The sequence below is a fragment of the Nicotiana tomentosiformis genome, chromosome 7 (genome assembly GCF_000390325.3).
Source record: "Nicotiana tomentosiformis chromosome 7, ASM39032v3, whole genome shotgun sequence".
NCBI classification, from domain to species: domain Eukaryota; kingdom Viridiplantae; phylum Streptophyta; class Magnoliopsida; order Solanales; family Solanaceae; genus Nicotiana; species Nicotiana tomentosiformis.
Window position 1 is genome coordinate 33,322,871 of NC_090818.1, and position 10,929 is coordinate 33,333,799.

A 10,929-nucleotide genomic window follows, 5' to 3' on the forward strand; every position below is an offset into this window, starting at 1 on the left:
GCTCTCTGATGCACTCATGTAATGAAGACCGAGTGACTGTGCAAGCTAGAACCCGATTGGGTTCTGAAACATCTAACCTCACAAATTGATTAGCAAAAGTCTGAACATCTGCAACTAATGGTCTCTCACCAAACAGAATATACGCAAGATTGCCCATACTTATAGCTTTTCTACTCAAAGCATCAGCCACCACATTGGCCTTTCCGGGGTGATACAAAATAGTGATATCATAATCTTTCAACAACTCCAACCATCTTCTCTGCTTCAAATTGAGATTGTTTTGCCTGAACAGATATTGCAGGCTATGATGATCAGTAAATACCTCACACGAGACACCATAGAGGTAATGTCTCCAAAGCTTCAAAGCGTGGAAAATGGCTGTCAATTCTAAGTCATGAACAGGATAATTCTTCTCATGAACTTTCAACTGCCGCGACACATATGCAATCACCCTGCAATCTTGCATCAATACTGCACCAAGCCCAACGTGAGATGCATTACAATACACCGCATAAGACCCTGAACCTGTGGGTAATACCAACACTGGTGTTATAGTCAAAGCAGTCTTGAGCTTCTAAAACCTCAAATCACACTCGTCTAACCATTTGAATATGACACCTTTCTGGGTCAGTCTGGTCAATGGGCTTGCAATAGATGAATACCCTTCCACGAACTGACGATAATAACCTGCCAAACCTAAGAAACTCCGGATCTCTGTAACTGAAGTAGGTCTAGGCTAATTCTGAACAACCTCAATCTTCTTTGGATCTAATTTTATGCCTTCTGCCGATACAACATGCCCCCAAAAAGGCAATTGAGTTTAACCAAAACTCACATTTTGAAAATTTATCATATAACTGATTATTCTTCAAAGTCTGAAGCACACTCCGAAGATGCTGCTCATTCTCCTCTCGACCGCTGGAGTAAATCAAGATATTATCAATGAATACAACTACAAAAGAATCCAAATAGGGTTTGAACACCCGATTCATCAAATCCATAAATGCAGCTAGGGCATTTGTCAACCCAAATGACATCACTAGGAATTTGTAATGCCCATACCAAGTCCGAAAAGCTGTCTTCGGGACATCAGATGCCCTAATCATCAACTGTTGGTAACCATACCTCAAGTCGATCTTTGAAAATACCTTGGCACCCTGAAGCTGATCGAATAAGTCATCAATTCTTGGCAGTGAATACTTGTTCTTGATAGTAGCCTTGTTCAACTACAGATAATCTATACACATTTGCATTGAACCATCTTTCTTATTTACAAATAATACTGTCGCACCCCAGGGCAAGACACTGGGTCTAATGAATCCCTAATCAAGCAAGTCGTGTAATTGCTCCTTCAATTCTTTCAACTCTGGCGAGGCCATACTGTATGGTGGGATAGAAATAGGCTGAGTGCCCGGAGCTAAATCAATACAGAAGTCAATATCTCTGTCGGGTGGCATTCCAGGCAGTTCTGCAGGAAATATATCTAGAAATTCACGGACAACTGGAACTGAATCCATAGAAAGAACTGTCGCACTGGGATCACGAATATAAGCCAAATAAGCTAGATACCCCTTCTCGAGCATACACCGAGCCTTCATATATGAAATAACCCTGCTGGTAGAATGACCAAGAGTTCCTTTCCACTCTAATCGAGGTAACCCCGACATGGCTAGGGTCACCGTCTTGGCATGATAATCAAATATAGCATGATAAGGTGACAGCCAATCCATACCCAAGATGACATCAAAATCTACCATATCAAGAATTAGAAGATCCACATTAGTCTCAAGACTCCCAATAGTAACCACACACGAATGGTAGACATGATCTACCATGATAGAATCTCCCACCGGAGTGGACACACACAAGAGCACTCATAGAATCACGAGGAATCACCCGATATGAAGCAAAATAAGAGGACACATAGGAATAAGTAGATCCTGGATCAAATAGAACTGAAGCATCTCTATGGCAAACTGGAACAATACATGTAATCACGGCATCAGATGATTCGACCTTGGGCCTAGCTGGAAGAGCATAAAATCGGGGCAGGGCCACACCACTCTGAACTGTGTCCCTGGGACGGCCTCTAACTGGATGGCCTCCACCTCTAATGGCCTGACCTCCACCTCTAACGGTCTGACCTCCACCTCTAGCTACCTGACCCCTACCTCTAGCTGGATGAGAAGGCGGTGATGTAACTGGTGCTGGAACCATAGCACGAGAACCCTGCTGTTGCATGCTGCCCTGAGACCTGAGGCAGAATCTAGCAATGTGCCTCAGATCATCACAACTATAACAGGTCCTCGTCTGCTGTGACTGCTGACCCTGAAATTGTCCCTGTCGACCTGAGTAACCACCTTGGAAACCCCGGATCGAAGGTGCACTAATAGGAGCTGGTGGTGAACTATAGGATGCCTGAATTGCTGAATGAAACGGCCTGGGAGGATGACCCCTACCAAAATTACCCCTACCTCTAGACGAGGCACCACTGAACCCACCAAACTAACGAGGCATCTTACCATACCCCTGCTATCTCTCCTGTGCAAGAACCATCTCGATCCTCCTAGCAACAGTAGCAGTCGCCTGAAAGGAAATATCACTTCTAGTCTCCTTGGACATCTGAAGCCTTATAGGGTGAGTAAGTCCCTCAATAAACCTCCTCACTCTCTCTCCCCCAGTAGGAAGTAAAAGGATAGCATGACGGGCAAGATCCACAAAACGGGTCTCGTACTGAGTAACAATAATACTGCCCTGCTGGAGACGCTCAAACTGCCTGCGGAAATCCTCTCACAATGTGATAGGGAGGAACTTCCCTAGAAATAGCTGTGAGAACTGCTCCCAAGTCAGTGTAGGAGAACCACCTGGTCTAGTCAACATAGAATCTCTCCACCACCTCTTGGCAGAATCCGCCATCTGAAATACAGCAAAATCGACCTCATTGGTCTCAACTATACCCATGTTCCACAGTACCTCATGGAAGCGGTCAAGATAATCATGTGGGTCCTCAGAAGGTGTACCACTGAAGTGAACTGGAAAGAGCTTAGTAAACTTATCCAGTCTCAATAAGGCCTCAGAAGACATGGCGGGCCTATCACCGGCCTGTGCCGCAACAACTTGCTGAATTACCCCAACTGGTGGGGCTGCTTGTGCCTAATACTATGGAGCCATCTGCTCTGGAGCGGGGGTAGTGGGAGTCTGTGCTCCTCCCCCTGTGCCTAATACAATCGACCCCATGTATTGGTAAGTGCCGAGCCTAACCTCGACGAAGTAGTGACGAGGCTATGACAAGACACGTACGTAAACAACCTGTACAAGCATATACAAATACAAAGTAACAATAATACAATAAATAACAATTTATTAATTGGGAGGGAACATGCGAAGGGGAATGATATAATAATTTCATCAGGAGACGTATCACTTAGCAGTCAAATAATTCATCAACAATAAAATGAGCCAATGATAATATAAAAATGGCACGGCACCACCCTTCGTGCTTTTACTCTCATTTGGCACGGTATCATCCTTCGTGCTTTTACACTCTCTAAAAATGATACGGCATCACCCTTCGTGCTTTTACACTGACAAATGGCACGACAACACTTTTCATGCTTTTACACTATTCCTTACCATGACAATAATATTATGAATAATTAAAATGGCCCGGCATCACCCTTCGTGCTTTTACACTCTTCCTTACCATGAAAATAATAATATAAATTCGGAAGAGTATTTAAATGCGGGGATATACCCTTATCAATCAATTCAATATAAAAATACCGACTTCACCTTCAAAAATATTCAACAATAATTAAATGAATAATAATTTCACGAATAATGATCAAATAATTAATAATAAACTTAAGCAGGAATATCTTAATTAAATATATATTTATTCACAATAAACGGATTCCACCCGCATGCTTTGACTCAACCACAACGCATAAGTACTCGTCGCCTCACATATACGTTGTACCCGCACATTAAATCATGCAGAAAATAGACAAATAAGTAGAAAATAGACACTTACCTCGCTTGCAACCAAATTCAATAACCAAATAAGCCTTTGTCTCGCGAATTCGTGTCCAAAATCTTCAAATCTAGTCACAAATAATTCGATTCAGTCAATAAAATTTATGGGAATTAATTCCATAAGAAAATATTAATTTTCCATCAAAATCCGAAATTTAGTTTAAAAATCGCCGTGTGGCCCACGTCTCGGAACCCGACAAAAGTTATAAAATCCGGAAGCCCACTCAACCACGAGTCTAACCATACCAATTTTACCAAAATCCGACCTTAACTCGACCTCCAAATCATCAAATCTTATTTTCAAATCCCTAAGTTCAAATCCCTGATTTTCACCTCAAAAATATGTAATCAAGTCGGATTATTCGATGATAATTAAATATTATGAAGTAGAAATGATCACAAGTGACTTACCTCAAGATTTTCCGTGAAAACTTCGCTCAAAATCGCCCAGCCCGAGCTTGAAATGCTCAAAAATGGAAAAACGCTCGGAACCCCTATGTTTTTGTACTGCCTAGGGGTTTCCGCTTCTGCGGGATTTTGTGCGCATCTGCGGACACGCTTCTGTGAGGAGCTGTCCACTTCTGCGAAGCTGCCTCACCATGCACCCTTGTGCTTTTGCGATCAAACTCCCGCAGGTGCGGGGCTGCCTCTGCTGCTACCTGCCGCTTCTGCGATCGAAGCCCCAGCCATGCCTGGGCGCATCTACGATGGAAGGCTCGCTTCTACGAACTCGCATCTGTGATGGAATTTCCACAGGTGCGATTACAACAGATTGCAGAAATTTTCATATTTACTTCTAAGTCCAAATTCGATCCATTAACCCTCTGAAACTCACCCGAGGCACCCGGGACCTCAACCAAATATACCATCATGTCCTAAAATACCATACGAACTGTGATGACCCAAAAATATCATCTTTAAATTTAATAATTAATTATGTATTCTAAGACCTCAAAGAGCACTATTTATCACTCCTCGACTTGCGTGCGTAGTTCGTAAAATATTTCGAAAAGTGTTTATGTGAAAAATGGATTAAAATGTGAAATAGAGCTTTAAAACTCAACTGAGTTGACTTTGGTCAACCTTTTGAGCAAACATTCTCGGATTAGTATTTTAACATTTTCGGTAGGTCTGTATCCGGATTTGGGACTTGGGCGTATGCCCGGAATCAAATTCCGAGGTCCCTAGCCCGAGATATGGAATTTTGATGAAAAATTAAAAGTTTAAAAGCTTAATGATTTTTAAGAATTTACTCATTTTGGATTTATTGACACCAGGTCCGTATTTTGGTTTTGGAGCCCCGTATAGGTCCACTATAATATTTATGACTTGTATGTCGAATTTGGTGAGAAACAGAGTTGATTTGACGTAATTCGGACGTCTAGTTGTGAAAATATAAGTTTTGAAGTTTTCTTGAAAATTGCCTTTGATTTGGTGTCCGATTCATAGTTCTAGGTGTTATTTTGGCGATTTGATCGCGCGAGCAAGTTTGTATGATGTTTTAGGACTTGTGTGCATATATGGTTTGGAACCCCGAGGGCTCGGGTGTAATTCGGATCAGGATCAGCACATTTTGGAACCATGAAATAGCTGAACCTACTGCTACTGGTATCCTTCTATGTGATCGCCTGACTATGTCCGAGTTCGCGTAAAAGGAATGAGGTAGGATCTGAAGCATAAAAATTGTACTACGCGATCGCACAATGATGTCCGCGATTGCGGAAGGCTAAGAAATTGTGCTTCGCGTTCGCGAGAGCACTGCCGCGTTCCCGTAGAGCAAAAAGCTGGGCAGCCTAAAAATGTGCTTTGCGATCGTGAAGCATTGTCCGCGATCACATAGGGTAAAAACCTGGGCAAACAGAACTTAAGTTCTAGAAAATGTGATTCGTCCCATTTTCCACCATTTTCCATTTTTGAGCTCGGGTAAGGCGATTTTTGGGCGATTTTCACGGGAAAACATTGGGATAAGTTTTCCTTATCCTATATTGACTATATTTCATGATTCCATACTCATTTATATCATGAATCCGTGAAATTTTGGGAGAAAAATCAGATTTTTATAAAATCTTCCAAAAATAAAAATTTAAGATTTGAAGGTCCATTTGACATCGGAATTTGATAATTTTTGTATGGTTGGACTCGTCTCGGAATGGGTATTCGGATTTCGTAAGTTTTTTTTTGAGATTTGAGATGTGGGCCCCACTGTCAAATTTTTAAGTGAATTTCGGATTTTATCCGGAAAATTAGTAAATTCATATGGAATTAATTCCTACGATTTGTATTGAGTATATCAAATTGTTTGTTAATAGATTTGAGGCTTTTGGAGTCAAATTTAAAAGGAAATGTTGTTGTCGAGTAACTGATTGAAATTGCAAAGCGAGGTAAGTATCGTGGTTAACCTTGACTTGAGGGAATAGAACCCTTAAATTATTTGTTATGAGAAATGCATGTGAATGACGTATATGCGAGGTGACGAGTGTCTATACGTCGTCAAATTAATTGTTTGCATAATTAATTAAAAATCATAAATCATTTTAAATCATGAATGAATTATTATATTAATTGTTTCACTCATAATCCTTGTCAAATATTAATTCTTTAATTCCTGCAATAATTGTTACATGCTTATTTGACTTATGTGTCTTAATTGCTTTTTGACATTTAGCATACTAAATATTAAACTGCCTATTTTCTCTACAATTTTCACAATTAATTGTTAATTGCCATTGTTTGTTCGTAAATAAATTATTATTATTATTGTGTGCCTTGATGCTTAATAGTTTCTCATTGGACGTGGTATTTATTGGAGTAATTTTTATTAGATTTATGAGTTGTTTAAAGTTATATTGGGGGAACGGGTTGCACGCCACAACGGAAATGAAAGTGTGTGTGTGTATATATATATATATATGTTGCACGCCGCAACGAAAATAAAAGTAAATATATATTGGGGGTTCGGATTGCACGCCGCAACAGACTTATTTAAAAGTCTATATTGGGGGATCGGATTGCACGCCGCAATAGACTTATTTAAAAGTCTATATTGGCAGATCAGATTGCACGCCGCAACAGACTTATTTAAAAGTCTATATTGGGGGGATCATATTGCACGCTGCAACAGACTTATTTAAAAGTCTATATTTGGAGATCGGATTGCACGCCGTAACAGACTTATTTAAAAGTCTATTTATAAACTTGATTAAAATGAATATGTTGTGGAAATGGGTTGCACGCTTCCACGGAAATTGGTTGAAATAATAATTGGTTATGACTGCTGAGTTGGATGCAACTATTAAAAAATGAGTTACCTGATTTATTTCTATTATTCTTGTTTTTACTAATATTGCATACAGGTTAATATAAGTGACCTGCCTTAGCCTCGTCATTACATCGTCGAGGTTAGGCTCAGCACTTACCAGTACATGGGGTCGGTTGTACTGATACTGCACTTTGCACTTCTTGTGCAGATTTTGAAGTTGGTCCCGGCGGCGTACCATAGACTTGCTCGGATTTCAGCTAATAGAGGAGACTTGAGGTATAACTGCATATCGTCCGTAGTTCTGAAATCCCCGTCAACTTTACATTAGCTGTGTGTTTATTTCCAGACAGCTTTATTTCATTCAGACCTTTATTTCTATTATTCTAGAAGCGCGTGCACTTGTGACACCAATTCTGGGATGGTATTTAGACACCGTTATTTTTATGGATTATTCACTACATTTCAGACCTTACTTCCGTATTTATTTCTTTGTTATTAATAAATTTAAAAATTGTTAAAAAATGGCTAATATTATCCTAATATTGGCTTGCCTAGCAAGTGAAATGTTAGGCGCCATCACGGTTCGAAGGTGGGAATTTGGGGTCTTGACAGTTGGTATCAGAACACTAGGTTACATAGGTCTCACGAGTCACGAGCAAACTTAGTAGAGTCTAAACGATCGGTACGAAGACGTCTGTACTTATCTCTCAGAGGCTATGAAGTTTAGGAACAACATCACTTCTTTCTTAATCTGTCATGCGATCTTATTCTATCATCTATAATTGAACCATTCTATTCTTATTCTCTAGCAGATGGTGAGAACACATAATACATCTACCAACGGTCAAGGACCAGAGCCCCTGGCGGTAACTATGGCCAGGGGTAGAGGTCGAGGTTGTGCTAGAGACCGAGGTAGAAGCAAAGGTAGAGCTCAGTCCAAAGCTCGAGCAGCCGCACCTGTTGTAAAACCTCAAGAGGAGGTTTCAGTTCAGAATGTACCAGTTGAACCAGTTCAGGTCCCGGAAGGATTCATAGCCACTCCAGTGTTTCATGATGCTCTAGTTTATTTGGTGAGTCTTATGGAGGGCGTGGCCCAAAATGGTACATTTCTAGTGGCACCAGCCATCTCACAGGCTGGGGGAGGAGCACAGTATCCCACTACTCCCACTCCGGAACAGATGGCTCCCCAGAATCAGGCTCCAGCAGCCCCGCCCGTTGGGGTAGTTCAGCCAGTTATTGCAGCACAGACCGGTGATAAGCCCGCCATATCTTTTGAGGCCTTATTAAGACTGGATAAGTTTACTAAGCTCTTTACAGTTCACTTCAGTGGTACACCTCATGAGTACCCACATGATTATCTTGACCGCTGCCATGAGGTACTGCTGAACATGGGTATAGTTGAGACCAATGGGGTTGATTTTGCTGTATTTCAGATGAAGGGTTCCGCCAAGAGGTGGTGGAGAGATTATACATTGGCCAAACCAGTTGGATCGCCTGCACTTACCTGGGAGCAGTTCTCTCAGCTATTTCTGGAGAAGTTCCTTCCTATCACACTGAGAGAGGATTACCGCAAGCAATTTGGGCGTCTACAGCAGGGTAGTATAAGTCCCGTTTTTGTATTTGGCCTATCATGCTCTCCCTTTACTACCTACTGAGAGATATAGAGTGAGGAGATTTATTGAGGGACTCACTCACCCTATCAGGATTTAGATGGCCAAGGAGACCGGAAGTGAGATTTCTTTTCAGGCGACTGCTAATGTCGCGAGGCGGATCGAGATAGTTCTTGCATAGGAGCAGAGGTCTGATAAGAGGCCTCGTCAATAAAGTGGTTTTAGTGGTTCCTCGTCTGGAGGCAGGGGTAATTTTGGTAGGGGTCATCCTCCCAGACAGTTTCATTCGGCACTTCATGCATCTCTAGGTGCTTCAGGGAGTCACAGTCCAATTATGCCTCACTCTGGGAAGCCAGCATTTAGTGCACATTCAACTCTTATCAGTGCACCATCACTCCAGAGTTATTACAGCGATTATCCGGCCCATTCGGGTCAACTTCAACTTCAGCAGCCACGACATCACGATAGGTGTTATGAGTGTGGGAACATTGGTCACATCAGAAGGTATTACCCTAGGTTGGCGAGTAACAGATCTCGGTAGGATTCCCTTGCCATTATGCCGCCATCGGTTGCTTCACTGCCTGCTCAGCCAACTAGAGGTAGGGGTCAGCCAGCTAGAGGTGGAGTTCAGGCCATTAGAGGTGGAGGTGAGACTGTTAGAGGTGGAGACCAACCAGTTAGAGGCCGTCCCAGAGATGCAGTTCAGAATGGTAGGGCCCAGCCCCAATTTTATGCTTATCCAGCTAGGCCTAAGGTCGAGTCGTCTGATGCTGTGATCACAGGTATTATTCCAGTTTCCCATAGAGATGCTTCAGTTCTATTTGATCCAGGATCTACTTATTCCTATGTGTCTTCCTATTTTGCTTCATATTTGGTTGTGCCTTGTGATTCTCTGAGTGCTTATGTATATGTATCTATACCAGTGGGAGACTCTGTTGTAGTAGATCATGTCTATCGTTCATCTGTGGTTATTATCGGTAGTCCTGAGACTAGTGTGGATCTTCTACTTCTTGATATGGTAGATTTGGATATCATCTTGGGGTATTGATTGACTGTCACCTTATCATGCTATATTAGATTCTCATGCCAAGACAGTGACCCTAGACATTCCGGGGTTACCTCGGTTAAAGTGGAAAGGAACTCCTGGTCATTCTGCCAGCAGGGTTATTTCTTATATGAAAGCTCAGTGTATGGTAGAGAAAGGGTGTCTAATCTATCTGGCTTATATTTGTGATCCCAATGCGGACGTTCCTTCTACGGACTCAGTACCAATTGTTCATGAATTTCCAAAAGTATTTTTTACAGATTTGTCGGGGATGCTGTCCGACAGAGATATTGACTTCGATTTTGATTTAGCTCCGGGTACTCAACCCATTTCTTTTCCACCATATTGTATGGCCCTGCCGGAGTTGAAAGAATTGAAGGAGCAGTTACAAGACCTACTTGATCAGGGATTCATTAGACCCAGTGTCTCGCTCTAGGGTGCAACAGCACTATTTGTAAAGAAGAAAGATGGCTCTATGCGGATGTGTATAGATTATCGACAGTTGAACAAAGATACTATTCAAAACAAATATCCGCTACCAAGAATTGATGAGTTATTTGATCAGTTTCAGGGTGCCAAGGTATTTTCGAAGATCGATTTGAGGTCTGAGTACTATCAATTGAAGATTAGAGCATCTGATGTCCCTAAGACGGCTTTTCGGACTCGGTATGGGCATTACGAATTCCTAGTGATGTCATTTGGGTTGACAAATTCCCTAGCAAAAATTATGGATTTGATGAATCGGGTATTCAAGCCCTATTTGGATTCTTTTGTGGTTGTATTTATTAATGATATCTTGATTTACTCCAGCAGTCAAGAGGAGCATGAGCAGCATCTTTGGAGTGTGCTTCATACTTTTATGAATAATCAGTTATATGCCAAATTTTCAAAATGTGAGTTTTGGTTAGACTCGGTTGCCTTTTTAGGTCATGTTGTATCGGCAAAAGGCATAAAGGGGGATCCTAAGAAGATTGAGGTTG

At 41.6% G+C, this 10,929-nt stretch overlaps 2 protein-coding genes across 2 annotated transcripts; one reads left to right on the plus strand and one right to left on the minus strand.

Annotated features, from left to right (window-relative positions):
• Positions 1–1,785: 1,785 nt before the first annotated feature.
• On the minus strand, positions 1,786–3,084 carry LOC138895456 (uncharacterized). The gene is made up of 2 exons (XM_070180143.1): positions 2,795–3,084; positions 1,786–2,491 (listed from the first exon to the last, which is right to left on the minus strand). The coding sequence occupies exons 1-2, from the start codon at positions 3,082–3,084 to the stop codon at positions 1,786–1,788; spliced, it is 996 nt and encodes a 331-aa protein (XP_070036244.1).
• A 6,376-nt stretch (positions 3,085–9,460) lies between these two features.
• LOC138895457 (uncharacterized) lies at positions 9,461–9,952 on the plus strand. Its single transcript, XM_070180144.1, has 2 exons — positions 9,461–9,551; positions 9,648–9,952. Exons 1-2 carry the CDS (start codon positions 9,461–9,463, stop codon positions 9,950–9,952), a joined length of 396 nt encoding a protein of 131 aa, XP_070036245.1.
• The last annotated feature ends 977 nt before the right edge of the window (positions 9,953–10,929 follow it).